Genomic DNA, 25,792 nt, shown 5'->3' on the forward strand with positions numbered 1-25,792 from the left:
GCTTCTCTCCTGGTCACTAATCTCTCACATTCTGGTTGTGATAACTGACTGATTGGAGATTTTCTGCTTGCTTGGAAAAGGCCCAGCTAGGCAGCAAAACAAAAGACAGGTGAATAGATTTAAAAAGACTTATAATTAGCTTAGTGCCACAGTGAGAGGTAAAAGTTGTATAGTTAGATAAGCATCCCCATGTGCCAGTGAAAAAGAGGGAAAATCATAAAATTCCCAATTGTATTTTATATAACTACAGCTAGAGAGGAGAAACTCTGGGGGAATGTATATATTATGGTAATTGTTCCAAAAATATGTAAATGGAGATTTTATTCAATAGCAGATAAGCTTTATGCTTTATCAGTGAATTAAACATACAGTAATTATTTTGGCGAATGTACTACTGCTATTACTTTTAGAGTTAGACTAGACCTACATGAGTTGTAAAGATAACAAGGACTGTCTCACTGTTCTCTCAACCAGGCTTCCTGCTACAGCACTTCTCTTGGTCTGAGCCTGACGTCATATCTGGTCCTTCCTCTCCTCCTCCACTTCCTCAACCTCAAGGCCTTTAAGGATATTTAAATTTTAGAAAGGAATAGGTCCTTTATCCCATTCTTCTTGCTAGATGAGTCACTGGCTAATCTAATAACCAATTTTCAAAGTAATATTAATAAATGATTTAAAAAATGTGTTACCAAAATCTGTTTCTCTCTCCCTCCTTCTCTCTCTCCCCTATATTTTAATAGGAGCCTTTAGGTTCTTATCCCAAGTATATGAATGATCAGAGTGAGAATTTCAGGCAACTTGATTGCCTCTTTAAAGGAAAGCTGAGGCAGTATTAGCACCGTTTGGTATCCATCAGAGAAAAATTACATAATTACTTAATCTGTCTATTGACTTTGTTAGAATTTTGCTATGATCTGACTTCTGGGGCAAAGGTTTATAGATCTGAATTCCATGTCATCATTTCTGTCTCCACATTGCACAATATGACACATATAACAGGATGATAAACTAGATATTCACTATGTGAGAATAATATTGCAAAAATCAGGAGATCAAACCAACATTTTTAACTATTTTAAGTGATAATATTGATTATTCCATCATTCATTTTCATTGTATTTTATATTTTTCAAACCATTTAAATACACATTATTTTGCTTGATCTTCACAACAGCATGGTGAGACAGGTAGCCATTTTACAGTTGAGTACACTGTTGCTGAGATGTTTATTCAGGGTGACACAACTACTAGCAGAGTTGGGATAATACTAGTTATTTTGGTTCCTCATCTACTATGTTCCTATCACTACTTAATGCTGTTTTACTGCTGTGTGTATGAAAGACACTTTAAATGTGTCTAGAGACGTTTTGTCGTTAGGCCTTTCTTGGTAAAACTATGTTCATAGAAAAAAGAAACTTTTAAAAATACACTCAAGTAAAAATTTTTTTCTCATTAGCCATAATAAAAAATTATTTCTATAAACATTTTGTCACATAGTCACATAGACAAAATGTGGACTAGACTTTAGTCTTCCTCTATAGGCATAAGTATACATAATTTTAACAGTATTTTTTTTTAAAGATTTTATTTATTTATTTGACAGAGAGAAATCACAAGTAGGCAGAGAAGCAGGCAGAGAGAGAGGAGGAAGCAGGCTCCCTGCTGAGCAGAAAGCCCGATGTGGGGCTTGAACCCAGGACCTGGGATCATGACCTGAGCCGAAGGCAGCGGCTTAACCCACTGAGCCACCCAGGCGCCCCAATAATTTTAACAGTATTAATCAGTGTCCTGTCCTTTCCACTTCACTATGAAACAGGAGATACTCTTCATGACAGTGAGAGCCACTTCATTTTTCTAAACACTTACAGAATATTTTATGTTGTCTTGATATAATTAAGGCATGTCCTAAGGATTGTCATTTCAATTGCTTCCTTTTTTTGCTATTTTACTGGATTATCTTTTTCTTTTCTTCATCCATCTTTCCACTTATTTCTGTTTTCTTAGCTTGTATTCCTAGAAGTAGAACTGCTTGGTTCAAGAATATGGATGTTTTTAGAACTTTTGATGGCTCTAAAATTGGCCCCCAGAGAGGTTATAACAATATACAGTGCCATTAGTAGTATACAAGAGAGATCACTTCCTCATAATCTCACAAACACTGAATGTTATTTTTTGGTTTTCATCATTGCCTGTCAAATAAGTGAAAAGTGCTACAGCACTGATTTTTCCAACTTGCCTCCTTACATTTTGGTCTTATTTCAAATAAAGTTTGTGTTAATTCATTAGGATTTTAGGACAGTCCTGTCACCTGCAAATACTTTGCCACCACTTTCTTTATATCTTTCCCTTTTTTTTTTTTCAGTTTATTTATTTTTAGTAATCTCTACCCCCAGCATGGGGCTCAAACTCACAACCCTGAGATCAAGAGTCACATGCTCTACCAACTGAGCCAGCCACATGCCCCTATATCTTATTACCTAGCTATTCCAGAGGAATATTATAGTAATAGTGATTAGTGCAGACTTTTTTGTGCAACATTATAATAAAACCTAATGTTTGGCCATTAATTTTAATATTAGTCATTGATATGAGACATAGATTACTATGCTACAGAAATTTACTTCAGCTTTTCCAACTCTAATTCATTACAGTTGTGCTCAGGGATAGATATGAAATTTTAATAGTGGGGTGTTTTTTTAACATATATCAACATAATCGTACAATTTTTCTCATATGACCTAATGCAGATGAATATATTATCAAGGCCTCTTCTTTGTGTTTTCAAGACAAACTTCACTTGGTCATATAATACTATTCTTTAATAAACAGCTGGATTTATTTATTTCAAATTCTTGCATTTATATATAAGAATATTGTAGAATTTTTGGTGTTCTGTTAATAGGATATCTTTTGATAGGGTTATACCAGCCTTCTAGAATTGTTTTATTATACCAGCCTTCTAGCATCTATAGAGTCAAGACAATATTACATTCATAAAACAGAGGAAAAAGGAAAGGATGCTGTGAAAAAAGAATCTGAACAAAAATAAGTATCCAAATAAATGAAGTAGAATGGCTGCAAGTTATCAGGAAAACCTATGGAGCAAAATTTTGAAAAATGCTAAAATATTATAGAAAAGATAAGAAACACAGGGAATCAGTCCAAGAGGTCCAAATCTGATTAAAATTTCCAGTGAGAAAGAAAGAAAACAGGTGTAAGAACCATTATTCAATAAATAATATAAATGAAGCTTTCCAGGGATCAATTTGTAAAAGCCTGAGACCAATTTGTAAGAACCTCCTAAAGTCAAGTAGGATACATGGAAATGATCCTGAAAAAATTTATGAACACTGAGACTACACAGATGATCTTTAAGCCTTCTAGGGAGAAGAGACATCCAAATAAGACCAATCAGAGTGACATCAGGTTGATTAGCAACACTAGGTTCAGGGAGACAAGGGACAAATGGCTTCACCATACTGAGGAGAAATGGTTCTGAATCTAGAACAACCCAAGTGTGATGGTAAATACATAAGGCAAGGATGCACAGTCTTTCTTACAAAGTTCCTAGAGACTGTACTCTAGCAAAACAAACAAACAAACTGAATCAAATTTAAAAAGAGAAAGACATGGAATCCAGTCTAATAAACAGAAATCCCAAGACCCCACAGTGATACAATAGGATGAAAGTACAATATATCCACGTTGAAGTAGGAGAATAAAGGATTGTGTGAGAGCAACCCTTGAAGAAAGGGAGATTTTATAGACTAGATAGTATGCCTGAAAACTTGAAAAAATGTATATATAGGAAAAAAAGGCAACTAGAAACTCTATAAACAATAGAAGAAAACCATACAAAAAAGGCATAGTCCAAATTTAAGTATGCTAGACAGTAGAATAATACAGCAAAATAATTTGACATTGAGAACATTCTCCTCTGAGGGCACAAGAAGTGTGTCCACAGCATCGCTTATTTCTACAGGAATAACATTTACCAGATCATAATTTGTAAGATCTTACAAAATGACTTTTCATATTTTAAACATTTTATGTATTTTACAGATGGCTTTCCAATTTTTTAAATCAACAAATTGTAGAAGACTATGGCAAGTTGCCCAGCAGCAGTTTATCCAAGTCCCCCCAAAGCTCTGCATGGCTAGGTTACTAATTTCTTTTCAGAGGAGCGTAATTGAAATAATGTGTGTTCATAGGAGCTCTTATTCCCTTTTCCCTTCCATTGAGCTGGAATACCAAATTTGCCCGCAGCCAAGTTACAACCATGCAGGTAAAGTCAGTTGCCCTAAAGATGGTGGAGAAGAACACAGTGGAAAGAGCCTGACTGTATGGAGTAAAAGGAAAATTGTAGATAGCAACAAGTGCTATAAAGAAAAAATAAAGCAGGGGCGCCTGGGTGGTTCAGTGGGTTAAGCCTCTGCCTTCTGGCTCAGGTCATGATCTCAGGGTCCTGGGATCGAGCCCCAGATCGGGCTCTCTGCTCAGCGGGGAGCCTGCTTCCCCCTCTCTCTCTGCCTACTTGTGATCTCTCTCTCTGTCAAGTAAATAAATAAAACCTTTAAAAAAAAAAAAAAAGAAAGAGTAAGAGGTTAGAGACTGAAGGGAATTGCAATTAAAAATGGCGTTCTGAGGAGTCTCTCAAACAGATAATTCTCAAGCAGGGACACAAAGCAAGTGAAGAAGCAAGGCTGTCTGAGAAAGTGCTCCGCATAGAGGAAATAGCATTTACAAAAGTTCTGAGATAAGATCATGCTTGGGGTGTGCAGAGTCTAGCATAAAGGTCAATATGACTGTCAAAGAGTGAGTGGGAGGGGATTATAAAAGATGAGGGCAAGAGGCAGTGGACAACCAGGCTCTCTACAGCCTTGCTGGCCACAATAAAGAGTGTGGATTTTACTCTGAGTGAGATGGTTAAAACACTGGAAATGTTTGAGCAAAGGAGTGCAAGATCTAAACGGGTCATTCTGACTGCTCTGTGGAGAAGACATTGTGGTAGGAAAAGTATGCAAGCAGGAAGGCAGGCCAAGTAAGATGCTGTTTCAGTTGTTCCTGCAAAAGATGATGGTTGTTTGGACCAAGGGTTATTGAAAGAGTTTGGAAAAAGAGGTTGAACTCAGGATATAATATACCAAAAGCATGTTATTTAATTATACATACACTGTAAACAATAATATCATAACTATGAACAGAAATTACTGACTCTGGACGTAGGGTATGTTGCTTTTCTTCTTAAGTCCTTGTTGTATACTGCTTTTTTTTTTAAACTATTTTTTAAATAATATTTTAAAGCTTTTTTAAAAGCTATTTTTAATATATTAATTGTATATTAATATAATATATATTACATATTAATTAATATGTAATATATAAGTATTATTAATAATAATATATAATATTATATATTATATATAATTAATATAATAAATAAACATATAGGGGCACCAGGGTGGCTCAGTGAGTTAAAGCCTCTGCCTTCGGCTCAGGTCATGATCCCAGGGTCCTGGGATTGAGCCCCGCATCGGGCTCTCTCCCTGCCTCTCTGCCTACTTGTGATCTGTGTCTGTCAAATAAATAAATAAAATCTTTAAAAAATAATAATAATAAATAAATAAACATTATTACCTTGATTTTTAAAACTACTTTTAAGAATCTAAGGAAAAAGAATATGTTGCCTTTAATATTTTCCCATATCAGCATATAATAGGTCTACCTCATTCTTTTTTTTAATTATAAAAGCTTTATTGATTTACGGAAATAGGAAAATCAATCCTAATATTTGTATGGGACTACAAAGGACACAGATAGCCAAAACAATCTTGAGAAAGAACAACAAAGCTGAAAGCGTCACACTTCCTGATTTCAAAATATATTATAAGGCTACAGTAATCAAAACAGTGTGGTACTAGCATAAAGAAAACAAATGGACAACAGAACAGAAAACCCTGAAGTAAATACACACATACACAGTCAACTGATCTTCAACAAGGGTGCCAACTATACACAATAGGGAAAGGATAGTCTTTTCAGCAATGATGTTAGGAAAACTGGATAGCCACATGCAGAATAATGAACTGGACTTTTACACCATGCAAAGTCAACTCAAACTGGATTAAAGAGTTAGACATAAACCCTGAAACTAAAACTCCTAGAATAGGGGAAAGCATCCTGACATTGGTCTTGCAATGATTTCACTGATAGGACACCAAAAGCACGAGCAATAAAAACAAAAATAAACAAGTGGAACTATATCAAACTTAAAAGTTCTGCACAAAAAACAAAACAGTCAACAGAATGAAAAGGTAATCTGTGGAGTGGGAGAAAATATTTGCAAACCTTCTATCTGATAAAAGATTAATCTCTAAAATATATAAGGTTCTCCTATGACTCAAAAGTTAAAACATCTGGTAGAACAGACTCCACGGCCTGACAAGAGGCCACAGCAAAGCAGATCCACCCTCTCCCATCGCTCTTGGCAAAATCCCATCAAAGCGCTGCCACAAGCCTGACAGTGTGTAAGCAGCCCAGACGAGGGCCAGCACCACTCCAGAGTGAGTCCTGCCCCAGGAAGACGGGAGGAGAACCACATGCCAGTCTGACTGTGACCCCAGTGGGCTGGGGGCAGGCAGCTGGTCTGACTGTAGGCCCCACCCACCCACCACCAAAAGCTTCTCAGGGGACAACACAGTTTGGTGCTACTTTATCTCTGGTAAACTCCTGGTGTGACTGAACTCAAGCCCAAGGCAGCCCCCAACTGGCCCACTAACACCACAGGAACCAGACTCTGCCCACAACAGGCAGAGAGCCATTGCAGGTTGAACTGAAAGCAAACACAGCTCCACCACAATGATAGGACACCCCTGTGGCAACACACATAGAAGACACCCCTGAAGTGCCATGTTCTGGGGAATAGGGGACTTTGCACTGTGGGACCTCTTCTTTATCAGGCCTCTACTTTCAAGTGTGGGAGACATAGCTGACTTTCCTATCACAGAGAAACAGACACAGCAATAGACAGAATGAGGAGACAGAGGAATATGTCCCAAATGAAAGAGCGGAACAAAATCAGAATGAGAGACCTAAACAAAATGGAGATGAGTAATATGTCTGATAGTGAATTTAAAGTAATGCTCATAAAGATACTCACTAGAATTGAGAAAGGAGTGCAGAACTTCCATGAGATCCTCCACCAAGAGATAGCAGACATAAGAAAGAACCAGTTAGAGCTACTGCATTCACTAAATGGAAATAAAAATAGACCACCTGGAATAAATAGCAAACAACAGGAAGCAGAAGAACAGATCAGCCACCTGGAGGACAGAGTCATGGAAAGTAATCAAGCTGAGCAGATGATAGGGGAAAAAAGTACAAAAAATGAGAATAGACCCAGGGAACTCAGCGACACTATCAAGCACAACAGTCGCATTATAGAGATGCCAGAAGGAGAAGAGTGAGAAGAGGGGGCAGAAGATTTTCTGAAGAAATAAGAGCTAAAGACTTCCTGAATCTGGGGCAGGAAAGAGAAATCCCAATCCAGGAGACACAGAGAGTTCCCAACACCACCAACCCAAAGAGGTCTACACCAAGACATAAAGTAAATAAGATGGCAATAAGTAGTGATAAAGAGAGAAATTTAAAAGCAGCAAGAGAAAGGAAAGCAGTGACATACAAGGGGAACCCCATAATGCTATCAGTGGGTTTTTTCCAGCAGAAACTCTACAGCTCAGAAGGCTAAAAGGAAAAAATCTACAGCTAAGAATACTCTGTCCAGCAAGGTTTTCATTTAGAATAGAAGGAGAGATAGAGTTTCCCAGAAAAACAAAAGTTAAAAGCAAAACCAGCCATGTCCCTGTCACACATGATGCCATCAGCCTGTGGGTCCCATATTCACAGTCCTGCCACCCTCCTGCCCGAGTCAGCGTGCACACCCTGCTTCCTACTCAATGCCACTTTCACCTCAGATTGCTAAGGGCTCAAACTGACGCTCTTCCCCTCAAATTCCAGCCCCGGTGCTCAAGTTTGTGCACAAAAGTCAGCCTTATTATAACAGCTGAATGAAGCAACCCAAGCAGTGACACTAATTCTGTGGAATATATAATGGATAAATGGAGTATCCTAGGCTGAGAACATTGCCAACAAGCACACCAAAGAACAATACATATAGCATGATTCTGGTTAGTAAAAGAAACAAACCCAGGAAAAATAAAATAGGATGAAACCAGAGAGGGAGACAAACTGTAAGAGACTCTTAAGCATAGGAAACAAACTACGGGTTGTTGGAGGGGAGGTGGGTCAGGGGATGGGATAGCTGGGTGATGGACATTAAGGGGGTCACTTGATGGAATGAGCACTGGATGTTCTATGCAACTGGTGCATCACTGAACTCTACCTCTGAAACTAATAATACATTATATGTTAATTAATTGAATTTAAATTAAAAAGGAACCCCCCACACAAGAAAAAAGCCAAAACATCTACATTACTTGTAAAGGTAATCAGGAAGTTAATGAAAGGCTCTCTTTTTAAATGGTTAAGATGAACTCTATTATTATTTCTTATATTTTTCTCTCCAGAGGATCCATAGAAAAGTTTAAAGACATTGAAGAAATAATAAGAATGAACAGCACTGCTTTCTACCAGGTGGAAACATTTGCAGGTGGTTTATTTAATATTCAAATAACAGAATGCCCTTTGTACTTGAAAGGTACAGTAGTACTTAGTTATAATGGGTGTTCAATTCATATAGAGTTGGCCAAAATTAAATACTACTGAATGAAAATAATGAATTTTTTTTCAGGACTTCATTCCTTTAATTACTGAGTGTGTGTGTGTGTGTATGTGTATATATATAATATATACGTATATTGTATATATATGTATATATATTTTATATATAAATATATGTATATAATTGTGTATATATGTGTATATATAATTTTTATTATATAAAATAATGTATATATTTTATATATGCATATAATATATGTATATAATATATTTATATATATTATATAATTAATATATTATATAATATATATGTAATGTATATATTATATCCCAGGACCCTGGGACTATGGCCTGAGCTGAAGGCAGACACTTAAAGATGGAGCCACCCAGGTACCTCTAGTTAAATAATTTTTATTATTAGAGTAATACTTAAAATGTCATCAACCCAGCCAGAATTTGAAAAATAGGACTTGAGATTATCACTAGTAGTCAACATTTATTTTCTGAGTTATCTGGGAATGCCAGGAACACACTTTATATAGCTCAGAAAATTAGAAAATTCTTCTATATAGTGAATAGAAATATGCCACCATATAACTCTCCACTGATCCTAATTGGACCTTATGGAATTTTCATTTTGCTAATTTAATTTTCTGTTACTTTCATCAGTGTTTTCACTAGAAGGAATGAAACTATTTTAGGATTTTTTTGTCCATTCCACCCTAGGCCATATGTTGCAGATTTGATTGTAGATTCCCTATTTCATAAGAATTTTAAAGATAAACTTAGGTATACCTGTATCAAGAAGAAGGATTATAAAATGTTTTCTACTTGGGATCAGAAAATGGTAAAACAAATTTTCCTACAATTCTACAATTCATGTAACTATTAAAACACATGTAGCAAGAGTGTTATCCAAAATACTACCTTAGGCAGTAGCCCACAATATTATTAATTCAGATACTGAGGAAGAAGAGAAGGCTTATCTGCATGAGACCTATGTAGAAATATATGTCTTCTCCCAAGAGAAGGCTAGAAAAAAGTCTCGAATATATCTTGACACAACCTACCTTTAAGTCAGAGACCTTATCTTCTATAATTGCACATCATATAAAAGCAGAATGAGTAACTGAAATCTTCATTATAGAATTTGTGAGAAAAATAACACTAAACAATTCAAATTGGCACATGTATTATTGAAGTCATCTAGATCTAAAAGGGAGAAATAGATTTGGTGATGACCAACCCAAACAGTGACACTAGTTCACCTCCAGTGTCATCTCTGTTTGCAGATGTCATGATATTATATATAGAAAACCGTAAGGACTCCACCAAGAAAAAAACCTGTTAGAACTAATAAACTATTTCAGTAAAGTTGCAGGATACAAAATCAATATACAAAAAAGAGTTGCATATCTATGTACAAACAACATAATTATCAGAAAATGATATTAAAACAATTACATCTACAATAGCATCAAAAAAAAAATAAAATACTAGGAATAGATTTAACTAAGAAGATGAAAGACCTGCATGCTGAAAACTATAAAACATTGATGAAGATATTCTGTGCTCATGGAATGGAAGAATATTATTAAAATGAAAGAATAGTATTAAATTGCCCATACTACCCAATACAATCTATAGATCCACTATATATAGATCAAAATTCCCATGGCATTTTTCACTTAAATTGAACAAAGAATCCTAAAATTTGTATGGAACCCCCCCCCCAAAAAAAATACCAACAGTCAAATAACCTTAAGAAGAACAAAGCTGGAGTCATCACACTTTGAATTTCAAGCTATATTACAAAGCTGTAGTAACCAAAACAGTATGGTACAAGCATAAAAACAGACATACCAATCAATGGAACAGAATAGAGGCCATGAATAACCCCACACATACAAGGTCAATGAGTCTTTAACAAAGAATATACAATGGGGAAAGAACAGTCCCTTCAATAAATGGTGCTGGGTAAACTGAACAGCACATGCAAAAGAATGAAATTGGACACCTACACAAAAATTAACTCAAAATGGATTAAGGACTTTAACATAAAACCTGAAACCATAACACTACTAAAAGAAAACAAAGGGGGTAAGCCCCTTGACATCAATCTTGGTGATGATTTTTTGGATTTAATGCCAAAAGCAAAAATAAACAAGTGAGACCACATCAAACTAAAAAGCTTCTGCACAGCAAGGAAACCATCAACAACACAAAAAGGATATCTATGGAATAGGAGAAGATATCTGTAAACCACATATCCAATAATGATTTAATATTTAAATATATAAGGAATTCCTATAATGCAACAGCGGGGGGAAAAAAAAAGAAAGAATATAAAACTGAGCAAAAGAACTAAATAGACATTTTTCCAAAGAAGATATATAAATGGCTAACAGGTATATGAAAAGGTCCTCAATACACTAATCATCAAGGAAATACAAATCAAAACCACAATGAGACATCACACCTGTTAGGATGGCTATTATCAAAAAGGCAAGATACAATGCTGATGATGATGTGGAGAAAAGCAAACAGCAAACTGTTGGTGAGAATGTAAACTCATACATTCTCTATGGAAGACAGTTCCTCAAAAAATTAAAAATAGAACTACCATATGACTCAACAGTTCCACTTTTGGGCATATATCCAAAGGAAATAAATCATTATCTCAATGAGATCTGTATTCCATGTTCATAGCAGCATTATTCACAATTAACTAAGTATGGAAACAACCTAAGTGTCTGTCAGATGATTAGATAATGAAAATGTGATTTTATATGTATATGTGTGTATACATATGTATATATGTGTATACACACATATACATAAAGAAACACAAAGGAATATTATTCAACCAAAAAAAAGTTAATTAAGGATTCAAAAAAAGGGAACCCTCTTACACTGTTGGTGGGAATGCAAACTGGTGCAGCCAATCTGGAAAACAGTATGGAGGATCCTCAAAAAGTTAAAAATAGAGCTAGGACCCAGCAATTGCACTACTAGGTATTTGTTTAAAGGATACAAACTGGATTTGATGATGACCATACACAGTGAAAGATGATTTTCATTTCTTGAAGTGACATGCTATCATACTCAAGGCACCCTGGCCATTAAGCTTTATATTAGACCATTACTTGTTTAGAAATATCTTTATCTGCTTAGAATCATAAATAATATGCTGAGGATGCCAAACTTGCCCCCAAAACAAATATTTTGTGATTATTGCCATATACATCCTTTCTCCTGAGACAAAAAAAAAAAAGATTCTCAAGAAAAAAGGATCATTTGCAGTTCTCATTGTGATACAACCATTTTATGATACCAGGAAATGTGAAGTTGACAAAGAGCCTTAAGTATTTTTTTTTAACATTTTACTTATTTATTTGACAGATCACAAGTAGGCAGAGAGGCAGGGAGAGAGAGAGGAGGAGGAAGTAGGCTTCCCGCTGAGTGGAGAGCCCGATGCAGGGCTCGATCCCAGGACCCTGGGATCATGACCTCAGCCGAAGGCAGAGGCTTTAACCCACTGAGCCACCTAGGTGCCCCAAAGAGCCTAAAGTATTAAAAGAATTACTTTACCACATAGAATTAGAAAATTAACCATTTGTGCTTTGCTTTTTTCTAGAAAGTTCTAAGTTGTCTTTTAAGTGGGAAAAAGTATGGTTCAAAGATTACTATGGTGACATCCCATTAGTTTCACTGTTTGATACTGAAGCTCTGAAGGACTCAGATTATAGCAATTATTTGTTTTGTATGTTAGGCCAGATTTTGATACATACTATATTCAGAATTCTCAGTCAGCACAAGGAGTAATTACCAGGTATTCTCAAACCAATTCACCAATACCTTCTCTGGGAGGAGACCTCCTGAAGTCAAAACAACTATTAAACACTGACTTCACAAACTTTCCTTCAAAGGAACCACAATTTGATTTGACTTGTTTATTGAGCAATTTATGCCCCAGGGCATCTTGTAAACAGTAGAGCATCTGTTAGCATTTAGTGGTGTTTAATATTCAGTGGGGTCAGATGAAGAGGAGAGTCCTCTCTCTGCACATACCACAGTCATCCAAAATTACCAGGCCTGTCCATACCTGTACCTTCCTGAAGAGCAACATCAGAGGCTTAACAGTGTAGGGGACAGAGGGGCACAGACTTCACTAAAATAATTGACCTATCCACTGAACAAACACGCAAATAACAATAACAATTGTGATGGGGGTGCGTGTAGGGGGGACAGAAAGGGGAAACCAGTAACCAGAAGTGCTGCCATATATTATCTATTCAGTTTACAATGAAAATAAATGAGTCTTGGGGACACCTGACTGGCTCAGTCGAAAGTGCATGTGACTCTTGATCTCAGATCATGAGTTTGAGCCCCAAATTGGGTGTAATGATTACTAAAATAATAATAATAATAATAATAATAAACTTTTAAAAAATAATGCGGGGCTCTTGGGTGGTTCAGTCATTAAGCGTCTGCCTTTGACTCAGGTCATTATCCCAGGGTCCTGCGATTGAGCCCAACATCAGGCTCCCTGCTCAGCAGGGAACCTGCTTCTCCCTCACCCACACCCCCTGCTTGTGTTCCCTCTCTCACTGTATCTCTGTCAAATAAATAAATAAAATCTTTAAAAAAAAAAAAAAGAGCCATGGAAAGAACCAAGAAACCATGAAAAACAGAAGGCAACAGAAACTGCTCATGAGAATGAACAGATTTAGATTTAACAGAAAAAGCTCAAAGTAGCCAATATAAATATGTTACAGAACTAAAGGAAAGCATTAATAAAGAAACAAAGGAAAGTATGATGAGAGTGTTACATCATACAGGGAATATCAATGAAGAGAAATTATTTTGAAAAAGAAACAAGTGGTAATTCTGGAGTTATATAATAATTGAAATTTTTAAAAATTCACTAAAGACTAGGATCCATAGTAAATTTGAACTGACAGAGGAAAGAATTAGCAAACTTGAGGACTATTCAAGCTGAAAAACAAGGGGAAAAATAAAAATAAACAGAGCTTCAGAGAACTATGAGATACTGTTAAGCACACCAACATGTGCATAATGGAAGTACTGGAAAGATAGAAAAGAAAAAATATCCAGAGAATAATGGGTAAAAACTTTACAAAATTTTTGAAAAACACTAGCCTATACATCAGGAAGCTTAGTAAATTTGAGTAGGAAAGCCTTAGATATTGACAGAAGGCACATGTAATTAAAATGCTGAAAGCCAAAAATGAGAAAATCTTGAAAGCAGCAAAAGAAAAATGACTCAACACTAACAAGGGAACCCCTCCCACCCACACCCAATAAGATTAACAGCTCACTTCTCAGCAGAAGCAATAGAGGCCAGAGTGCAGTGGAATAACACATTCAGACTGCTCAAAGAAAAACCTGCCAACCAAGAATCCTAGATCTAGCAAAACTGTTTTTCAAAAAATGAGGGCCAAATAAAAACTTCAAGATGAACAAACACTAAAGTCATTCAGCCTGAAAGCAAGTGATCCCACATGGTAATTCAAATCCACATGAAAAAACAAAAAGCACCAGTGAAGGTAAATAGGGAATCATAAAAGGCCATTAGAAATGCATATGTTGTTCCTAAGTAATTTTATAAAGCAATTATATAATAGATAATGTTTGCTTGGCCTATTACATATAGAAAGATGATATATCTATAATATACTTGCTCTAAGAGCACAAAGGAGGCAGGTGGGAGCAAAGTTTTATTGGGCTGAGTAAACTATAGGTGATAAAGTAATAATTATGACAAAGTATTGTTGGATTTATAACATGAATAGCATATATAATGATTATACTAGAGTTTGGAGAGAAAAGGAATAGAGCTATATAGAAGTAGTGTTTATTATTATCATTGGAATTAAGCTAATGTAGAGCTGAGACTGGTTTTCATAAGTTAAGATGTATATGGTAAACCCTAGAACTTCTAAAAAAAAAAAAAAACAAAAACTCAAGAGAATAGTTAAAAAAAAAACTTTAAAATGCTACGGGGTGCCTGGGTGGCTCAGTGGGTTAAAGCCTCTGCCTTTGGCTCAGGTCATGATCTCAGGGTCCTGGGATCGAGCCCCGCATCAGGCTCTCTGCTCAGCAGGGAGCCTGCTTCCTCCCTGCCTCTCTGCCTACCTATGATCTCTCTCTGTCAAATAAATAAATAAAATCTTTAAAAAATAAATAAAAATGCTACACTAGAAATTCACTTATTCATAAGAAAAAAGCAAAAGGTAAAGTGATAAGCTTAAAAACAGCTATATCAATAATAACATTAAATGTGAATGGATTAAACAATCCAAAGAGAGATTGGCAGGCACGATTTTTAAAAAATCATGATCTATCTGTATATAATCTACATGTGACACACGTTAGATTCAAAGAGAAATAAAATGAAAGACAAGGATGGGAAAGATAGGATTATGCAAATAGCAACCATAAGAAAGCTAAAGTGGCTATACAAATATCAAACAAAATATTTAAAACAGAAAGTTACCAGCAGTAAAGAGGGATATTTTAAAAGGCCAATCCAGGGGACGCCTGGGTGGCTCAGTTGGTTAAGCCGCTGCCTTCGGCTCAGGTCATGATCCCAGCGTCCTGGGATCGAGTCCCGCATCGGGCTCCTTGTTCTGTGGGGAGCCTGCTTCTCCCTCTGCCTCTGCCTGCCACTCTGTCTGCCTGTGCTCGCTCGCTCTCTCTCTCTGACAAATAAATAAATAAAATCTTTAAAAAAAAAAAAAGGCCAATCCAGAAAAATATAACAGTTATAAACATATGCGCCTAACAGCTGAGCACCAAAATACATTCAACAAAACCTGATATAAATGAAAAAAGGGGTGCCTGGCTGGCTCAGTCAGTACAGCATTTAACTTTAGATCTCAGGGTCGTGAGTTTGAACCCCATGTTTGGTGTAGAGATTACTTAAAGAAAAATAGAAAATTCAGGGGCGCCTGGGTGGCTCAGTTGGTTAAAGCCTCTGCCTTCGGCTCAGGTCATGATCTCAGGGTCCTGGGATGGAGCCCCACATCGGGCTCTCTGCTCAGCAGGGAGCCTGCTTCCCTCTCTCTCTGCCTCTCTGCCTACTTGTAATCTCTGTCTGTCAAATAAATAAAAAAATAAAATCTTTGAAAAAAAATAAAATTCAATTACAATGGTTGCAAGTTTCAATAACCCCACTTTCAATAGTGTGTAGAACTAGACAGAAGATCCACAGGAAGACTTGAACAATATGATAAACCAACTAGACCTAACATATCTGTAGAACACTTTATCCAGCAAGAGAATATATGTTCAAGTATGTGTTAGACATATCCTAGGATAGGCCAAACAAACAAAAGTTTAAACAGACGGAAATAATGCAAAGTATGTTCTCTGATCCCAAAGGAATGAAATTAGAAATAAGTTAACAGGGAAAAAAACCGGGAAAATCAACATATATATTAAAATTGAACAGCAGACTCCTAAACAACCAATGAGTCTACAGTCATACCACCCTGAACACACTTGATCTCGTCTAAATAATGAGTCAAAGAAGAAATTACAAGGGGAATCAAAGTTCTTAAACATGAATGAAAATGAAGACATAACACACCAAAACTTAGGTAATGCAGCTAATGCAGCTCATATAGGGAAATTTATAGCTTTAAATGATTTATTAAGAAAGAAGAAGGGGGGCACCTGGGTGGCTCAGTTGGTTAATAAGTGTCCAACTCTTCATTCTGACTCAGGTCATGATCTCATGGTCATGGGATCAAGCCCCAAGTTGGGCTCTGCACTGGAGCCTTCCCCGCCCCATAAAAAAAAAAAAAAGAAGAAGAAGAAGAAGAAAGAGGGGCACCTGGGTGGCTCAGGTGGTTAAGTGACCAAATTGATCTCAGCTCAAGTCTTGACCTCAGGGTTGTGGAGTTCAAGACTTGCATTAGGCTTCACATTGGGCATGGAGCCTACTTTAAAAAAAAGAGGAAGAAAGATCCTAAACCAGTAATCTAACCTTTCACCTTAAGGTATTAGAAAAATAAACTAATTAATTAAAATGAGCAGAGGAAAGGAAATAAGAAGAGCAGAAATTAATGAAATAGAAACTAGAAAATCAATAGAGAAAAATCAGTGAACTCAAAAGCTGATTCTTAGGAAATATCAATAAAATTCACATTTAGTTAGATTGACTAACAGGGGGAAAAGGATTCAAATTGCTAGAATCAGAAATGGGGGGGGGGACATTACTACCAACTTTACAGAAATAAAAAGGGCTGTAAAGGAATACTATACCAGGAACAAATATATGCCAAGAAATTAGATATCTATTTTTCTAATAGATATAGATGAAATGGACAAAATTCCTAAAAAGACAAACTGCTAAATCTGAATCAAGAAGAAATAGACAATTGAAATAGATCTATAAAAAGTGTAACAATTGAACTAGTAATAAAAGAATCTACCTACAAAGAAAAGCCCAGATCTAGATGGCTTCACCACTGAATTCTACCAAAACTTTAAAGAAGAATACCTGAACTTCACAAAATCTTCCAAAAAATAGAAGACAGTGAACACTTCCCAACTCATTTTATGAAGCCAGTATTATCCTTATCCAAACCAGAAAATAACAAGAAAACTACATGCAAATATTTTTATGTGTGAATGCAAAAATCCTCAACAAAATACAGCAAGCTTAATCTAGCAACTTATAAAAATAATTTTATACCCTGATCAAGCAGGACTTAATCCAAGAATGCAAAGCAGATTTAATATTTGAAAATTACCATAAAATTACACTGTATAAGTAGAATTTAAAAATCACAAGATCATCTCAATAAAAGCATATGACAAAAGCCAGCGCCCTTGCACGATAAAAATACTAAAAAAATTGGAATAAAGAAAAGTGCCTCAACCTGATAAAAGCATCTACTAAAAACCCACAGTTATCATCATGCTCACTGGGGTAAGAGGGGATGTTTTCCTGCTAAGATAAGGAATAAGACAAGGATGCCTGCTCTCACTGCTTATTTCAACATTGTACTAGAGGTTATAGTCAAGACAAAGAAGATTGAAAAGGAAGAGGTCAACAGCTTCTATCTGCAGATGATCTGATTTCATATATACAAAATCCAAAGGAATTAATGTTAAAAACTGTTGGTACTAATGAGTTCAGTAAGATTGGAAGATACATATCAATATACAAAAATCAGTTTTATTTTTATACCGGATGTGAACAACCTGAAAATTCAGAAAATAATCTCATTCATAATAGATCAAAAAGAATACATAAGAATTAGCTTAACAAAAGAAGTATAAATAACTCTGAAAACTACTATAAAACATTGTTGAAAGAAATTGAAGATCAAAATAAATGAAAAAATGTCCCCTGTTCATGGATCAGAAGTCTTAATTTTCACGATGGCAATATTCCCCTATATGTAAGCGCTAAAACTATAATTAGATCAATTGAACTTCATCAGGATTTAAAAACTTCCATGCTTCACAGTACACCATTAAGAAAGTGAAAAGACAACCACAGAATGGGGGAAATATTTGCAAATCATTTATCTGATAAATGGCTTATATCCAAAATATATAAAGAGCTCCTACAATTCAATAATAGAAGAAATCACCCAAATAAAAAAATGGAGAAAGGATCTGAATAGACATTTCTCCAAAGAAGTTGCACAAATGGCCAATAAACACATGGAGAAATACTCAATATCCTTAGTCTCTAGGGAAATGCAAATCAAAACCACAAGATACTACTTCACACCCACTAAGATGGCTAGAATCAAAAAGTTTGATAACAAACTTTCTTCCATAACACGTTTGCCAAGATGTAGAAAAATCAGAAGCCTCATACACTTACTGCTGGTGTAAATATAAGATGGTGCAGCCATATTGGAAAACAGTATGGCAGCTCCTCAAAAAGTTAAATATAGAGTTACCATATGTCTCCACAGTTCCACTCCTAGGTATATACCCAAGATAAATGAAAACGTTTTGCCCAAACAAAAACTTATACACAAATGTTTATAACAGCATTATCCATAATAGCCAAAAGATTGAAACAACACAAATGATTATCAACTGATGAATGGATAAACAAAATACAGTACATTCATACAGTGGAATGTTATTCAGCACAAAGGAATGAAGTACTGATATGTGCCACAACTTGGATGAACCTGGAAAACATTACCCTAAAGGAATGAAGCCAGCCACAAAAATCCATTTATTATATGATTTCAGTCATATGAAAGTCCAGAACAGGAAAATCTAGAAACAGAAGGTAGATTCAGGATTGCTTGGTGAGGGATGGGGTAGGTGGGGAGGATGATAGCCAAAGGGTATAAGGTTTCTTTTTGAAGTGATGAAAATATTCTAAAGTTGGCCATGATGATGGCTGTACATAACAATATACTAAAAACCACTGAATTGTACATTTTAAGTTGGTGAATTGTATGGTATATGAATTATATTTCACTTAAGCTATTTTTTTAAGATTTTATTTATTTGGGAGAGAGTGAGAAAGAGCAGGAGCGTGCAGAGTTGGAGGGAGAAGGAGACTCCCCACTGAGCAGGGAGCCTGACATGGGGCTCAATTCTGGGACTCTGGGATCATGACCCGAACCAAAGGCAGACACTTAACCAACTGAGCCAATTAAGGTGCCATTCAGGTGCATTTAAATAGCTTAACTTCAGTTAAGCTATTTAAAAAAAAAAAAAAAGAACAAGAGAGATCTTTGTGTACTATTCTACAATAATCTCCAAAATATTTTGTTAAACAAGATGCAATAAAAAAAAATTATTTCACATCCTATATGTGGTGGTAGTTGAAACTCTGAGTTAAAATTCATAGAACTATGTGACAAAAGAGAAAAAGATAATTTTATTGTATGATAATCTAAAAAAACTACATCTTAGAAAACATAATAGAAATTGAGAGAGAAGAGGGATTGTCACAGAATTGGTCACCCTGGTAGTGAACATCAGGGAAGTCATCAAGAAGGAAGTCACACTTGATAGTACCTTGAAGGATGGTTTGGCTCTAGACAGATATTTAAGAAGAGATTTGATGAAAGGAAAATCATGTCAGGCAATGTTAATGATGAACAAAAGTACAAGGTAGGGAATTTCTGACTAATTATTCAGTTTTGCTCAAAGGAAAGCTATCTAGGAGAAAGAGAACAGATCAAATTGTGGATCTCCTTGCATGTCAGGTTAAGAATTAAGGGGCACCTGGGTGGCTCAGTCAGTCAAGCGTCTGCCTTTGGCCCAGGTCATGATCTCAGGCTCCTGGGATCCAGCCCCACGTCAGGCTCCCTGCTCAGCGGGGAGTCTGTTCCTCCCTCTCCCTTTGCCCCTCCCCCACCCCACTGTGTGCTCTCTCTCTGAAATAAAATCTTTAAAAAAAAAAAAGGAATTAAACATTATACAATCAGTGATGAGCCATGAAAGGAGTCTAATCAGAACTCCACCTTAAGTGTGTTACTCTATAAAAAATATTAGTAAGTAGGAGTCCAGTTAGAAGACTGTTGTAGCGGTTCAGTCAAGTGAGAATGAAGAACTGACCCAGGAGGTGGCAATCTGTGAGAGAAAGGAACAGATGGGGTTGACGCTGTGGAGCATGTGGCTGGGGAGCGAGAGAAAAGACCAAAACCTGACAACAGGTAATGAGCCTGGATGACTGGGATGCTAGCACTATCAAGAGAAGGAAGCGAAAGCAGAGAAGTTGGTGATTTTGTTTGAGGAACTAGGAGGCCTCTGAAGAAGAGATTTAGTGGAAGTTTAAGAGAGAAGCCATGTAACAGAGCAGAAAGAGAACATGGCCCATCTCTTCATCTATAAAAGAAGAGATTTGGATTCCAAAGGCAGTATGTTATAGTGATTGAGAGCAAAGAATTTAGAACCCAATTTGCCTGGGCTTAGCTACTCATTAGTGTTTTATTTAATGTTCGACATGTTATTTATGCCCCCTGGGCCTCAGATTCTGTAAAATGGGGATAATAATTATATACCTACCTAATATGACTGCTGTGGGGAATAGGTGTACAGACAGGTATCTTAGAACAATGCTCGGGACAAAGAAAGCTTCTTGTTTTATAGATGAAGTCCTTTTCGATCTGAAGATCCATTGTTGCGATTTGGCCAATTTCTGTGACATGCTATTCCAAGGTAGAGGTCAGGGCCAGAGATGCAGGTTAATCATTCCTCTCCTGAAGTAATATTAAATAGTGGTATGAGATACCAAAGGAGAAAATAGAAAGGGCAGATGAATGGCAAGGACAGATTTATTTGGGGTGGGGGGACAGTAGGCAGTGAAGGAACATTTGGAGAAAGAGAAAGCCAAGTGGAGTAGAAAAGACAATGTAAGGCAAGATCATCTTTTAGAGTGGAGACCGCTTGAGCTCAGTGTGAAGAATTATGGAATGTATCTGATGGACAGGGAGAAACTGAAGATGAAAGCAAAGGAAATTCACAGATGGAGCATAGTTCTATGAAAACTCAAGAGGAAGGAAGATAATTCCTTTGAATTGGGATAAAAGATAGGAAGGGTATATGGTGATGCAAATGAGCTGGGAAAGTTGGAATGCAAAGAGGCTCCTGTTGGAGAACTTCCTTTTTTCTTATATTAAATAAGAAACAAGGTCATCTGGGAAGAGAGGAAAGTAGGGAATAAAAGTGAAGAGTGTTCCTAAGCAGCTTTAAATATTTTCTCAAATTCTTGTCCTTTGTATGAATGAAAAACAAGTGATCCATGTCAATTATAATAGATAGTATTTACTAAGCCTTTAATATCTGCTCGGCATCATGGTAAGAGCTTATTTCAAATTTAGAACCTAACAGGCAAATAGTATTACTTGAATTATCCACATATGACAGAGGGTAATGCATAACACAGAGAAAAGATTAGAAATTGCTCAAAGTTACCCAGCTAATAAGAGGTGGGATCAAGACAAGTCTACCTAATTGAGTTCTTAACAATCATGCTTTCTGAGGTTTTACTTTCAAATTTCATTAAAGCAGTGAAACATCGGTTCAAGAATATGCATGCATTAATGGGACAGAATACAAAATATAGAAAAATAGTTCATGTATACAGTGGAACATTTCATAAAGTCACCATTTCAAATAAGTAGGGAAAGGATGGCTTGATTGATAAATTCATTGAGCAATTAACCTTTTTTTTAAATTAATTTGACCCTGTATTTTAAAATGTTTTTAACAAAAATCAGAGCAGTGGTTGTCAGTGGGAGAGTAGAGATTAAATTAGGGGGACAAGAGAACTTTCTGGGATAATAGGAATGTTCTATAATTTGATTAGAATTAAAATGGTTACATAGGTCCTTTTCTTTGGTTAAAACTCACTGAATTGTACATTTAAAATCTGTACATTTAACTGTATGTAGATTTTATCTCAATTTTAAAAGAGGGAAATCCATATGTAGGTTTCCAAGACATCATTAAATGAAAAAAGGTACAGAATGAGACCAATGATGTGATACCATTTGTAGAGAGAAAAAAAGAAATAATTGCCACTGAACAAAAATATTGCTTTGGATCCACCCTCATGTATGTAAAGGTCTCGTGGGTCTTGGATCTAACTGCCCTACTCCACCAAGAGAGTCTTCCTCTAGTGTCAGTCTTCTATGTTCTTGCAGTTCATTTATGCTCTAACATTAGTTAAGAGTAAATCTCTCCACTGTTTCTAATACTCATTGTTATAACATTCTCTGATGAAGAAAGATATTCTGTCAGCAAATCCTAACTGAAAAACACAACTTGTTTGTATAGTGTATTTTGAAAAGCAGACTAGTATGATGCAACTGGCATTGAACTAGAAGTTGTCAGGAGATCGAGTTCTTGTTCTGACTCTGCCACAGTCACACGGCTGTTTTGAACCAAACCATTTAATCTTTCTGGGCTTCAGTCTCCTTGTTGGTTAAAGACATGAGCATGAGTGGATGGGTGACTGAAGGTCCTTCCAGGCCTAAGATTCCGTGAGCCCATTTTATTCCCATGAACCTTCTATGAAATAGGTCAATTGACCTACAAGACTCCTGTGAAAAGTAAGATTTTCCTTTGCTTTTATTCTTTGGAACAGGTGACAACCAAAGCCAAGCAGCTGAAGGAGTCGGTTACCTGCTCCCCAGGTGAGTCAACACCCGCTTCATCCCACTAATCTAAAGTGATTCCTTCAAACATAAATCCCCTTTTATAATAACAACTTTAAATACAATGGTTTAGTAGTTTTGGCCAATGAACTCTGTTGGTCATATCCCTAAAAGGGGTCAAATTACAGGTACCAACAAAACAATCCAGCCCTACACACACACACACACAGACACAGACACACACACAGAGTGATGGAGTTAATGTTAAAAAAATCTATGAAAGCCTGTTCTTTGCTAGTATTAAGTGTAGGGGGCACACAGTGGGAAGCCACTCTGCACACCCCACAAATGCTCTGTGCGCTTCCTACATGGCCCACCTCCTTACCACCAGGCACATAGGGCAGTCTTTCAGAATAGACAAGCAGCTTTCCCAAGAATTCTATATTTCTCAAAATGTGTTTCCTCCAGATTAACTGCAATTTTCCTAGAGTCTCTGTACTCTTTGCTTGGAGCCAGGAAGAAAATACTTCCTAACGCCTTCCAACTTAAATACACATCCCAAAGAAAGCAATACAGGTGAGCAAACCCAGAAAGTCATCCCCAGGGCTCTGCAAGCTTCAGGAAAGAGGGCATTTCCAGATTCCTTTCCCACAGACAGTTATTTGTCGGCGCAGAGGCTGAACTAGGCAATGAGAGGCTGTGTGAAAGAAGCCTGCCTCCAAGACACTCTCCAAAATGTATTCTTGGAAAGACGGTGTGGTGTAGACTGTTGCACAGTTACAGATCTTACTAGAGAATCGGTGGAGCGGGTAAAAAGTATGAACAGAGTAAGAGCTGTGACGTTGAACATTCAGGGGTATCTCTGAGATGGCACCCGTGGCTGGGAGACAGAGTCTGTTTGCCCTTTACTGTCCAACATGGCAGCACCTTTGAGCGGAGAGTGGGTGGCACAGAGTCGGTGGCTCACCCACAGATGGTGAGCATAGATAGCACAAGGTTTGGCAGATTCACTTTAGCTTTGCTAATGGAATTAGTAACAATTCTGGATGGTAAAGAACATCCTTCCTTACCTAAAAAGTGGCAGGTTACTCCTTCTTGAAGAGCTCTTTGCATTCTTTGGTCACAGACAGACTGTATATAATCCACTGTCCCTCAAAGTGTTGGGAAGGACAGAAACTTGGAATCAGGCAGAATTTGGGGTCAAATGCCACCTCTGCTGCTTTCTGAGCCTGATTTTTGTCATCTGTAGAATTAGGACAAGGATACCTAATTTTCTAGAATACTGTAAAATTTAAGTAAAATAATATATGCAGAAGGCCTTATTACCACACTGTCTGCTGTGTTGGGGGCAGTGTTGTTACTCTTGTCACCTGACCTGACGCGCCCTTCTGTCCGTGTGATGTGTCCTTCCTCACAGGAATGGTCAGACTCTCTGAACTCAGATCTACAGCTCAGAATTCCAGGCCCACCAAGGCCACCACGGCCTTGCCAGATGACATCATCACCCAACGAGAAGATCTAAAGCAGGCTGGGGAGGAAGATGAGGATGAGCAAGAGGATGACGACGACGAGCAAGAGGCAGTGGTCCTGGAAAGCCGGCCACGGAGGCGAAGGCCAGCCAAGCTGCCTGAGGCCGCCGCGAAGGTGGAGCCAGAGGAGAAGTTCAGAGGAAAGAGGCAGAAGGACTTTGATATATCAGAACAAAAGGAATCCAGCGATGAGGAGAGCCAGAAGAAAGACAGAACTCGTGCTGCCGAGGAGCCCTGGACTCAGAGTCAACAGAAACTTCTGGAATTAGCATTACAGCAGTACCCAAAGGGATCCTCTGACCGCTGGGACAAAATAGCCAAATGTGTCCCGTCTAAGAGTAAGGTGGGTGAGGGGGAGGGAAGAGGAGGCCTCTGCACTGGTTTTAGAATACACTGAAGTGGCTGTGGCAGCTTCCCCGGTTCTTCACCTTATTCCTATGCTTCTCTCTCCAGCTGCCCACGCGATCTTACTTGACCAGTGGTCTTCCAGTGTAGTTCTCCTGACAGCACGTTGAATCTGTGCCCCGGACTGACTAGTGTGTATAAATGAGGTCAAGATTCGAAAGTAACCATTCTATATAGACCAGTGGATTTTCCTCAGGGAAAATTCCATGTAGAGAACATAAATTTCATCCACAACAAGTCTGCCAAATTTCTGGAGCATTCGCCCCAGTCTGGCAGTCTGAAAGCTGGCCGGGACGGCTGACCCGTAGCCTCATCACACAAGGGTGGCAGGAGCGGCTGTGCAGGCCGGCAGGCCCTCCCTCACCGGTAGAGGCGCTTGTAACCTGCATCAGGGGGGACACTGCCATCTTGCTCTACAACGAGCCTTCGCCCAAGAGCCTATGTGTGGTAGGTGATTGTGTCGTTGTGGTCATCAGACCTGCAGGGCACGTCACTCCAGACTCTGCAGCCACCTGCGGCTGACCTGAGGAAGGCGGGGGTGGGGTCCGGGCAAGGACATTTAGGATTCAGCCCCCCTGGAGCCTTGACTGTTTTTACTTAGCTCTTTTCCCTGTTTACAGCGGTTAGGATCTGCTGAAATACACCTGCAGATAGTTCTCAAACAAAACCTCAGACAGGCGGGCAGATGGGCTGCCCCCGGGAAAGCCAGCCCCTCACCCCAGTCTTTGCCCGCTGTCTGCCAGTTCGGGGCTGTGGAGCTTGTGGTGTGAGCCTCCCATTCAGGCCCTTCGTGAGACACACACTGTCTCCTGGGTTTCTTTCATTGTCGCTCTCCTCTCAGTCTGAGGCACCAGGAATGCTGAGAAATCGAAAGAACGAGTCTCCTCTGCCTTCTGTGCCTATATCACTCAGTAGCCTCTGGGCACATTGATGTTCATTTACATTCTTTTTTTTTTTTTTTTAATTGAAATTCTATGTTGGAAAATCTAGCTCATGGCC

General features: G+C 37.6%; 1 protein-coding gene across 1 annotated transcript in view; it reads left to right on the top strand.

Moving 5' to 3' along the window:
- DNAJC1 (DnaJ heat shock protein family (Hsp40) member C1) overlaps positions 1-25,792 on the top strand; it is a 223,337-nt gene that overhangs the window by 195,775 nt on the left and 1,770 nt on the right. Inside the window, exons 10-11 of the mRNA XM_047740450.1 lie at positions 22,850-22,898; positions 24,277-24,731. Of these exons, the coding sequence (XP_047596406.1) occupies positions 22,850-22,898; positions 24,277-24,731 (504 nt within the window). The remainder of the gene's footprint in view (positions 1-22,849; positions 22,899-24,276; positions 24,732-25,792) is intronic.

Source organism: Lutra lutra, chromosome 8, assembly GCF_902655055.1.
Source record: "Lutra lutra chromosome 8, mLutLut1.2, whole genome shotgun sequence".
Lineage (NCBI taxonomy): Eukaryota > Metazoa > Chordata > Mammalia > Carnivora > Mustelidae > Lutra > Lutra lutra.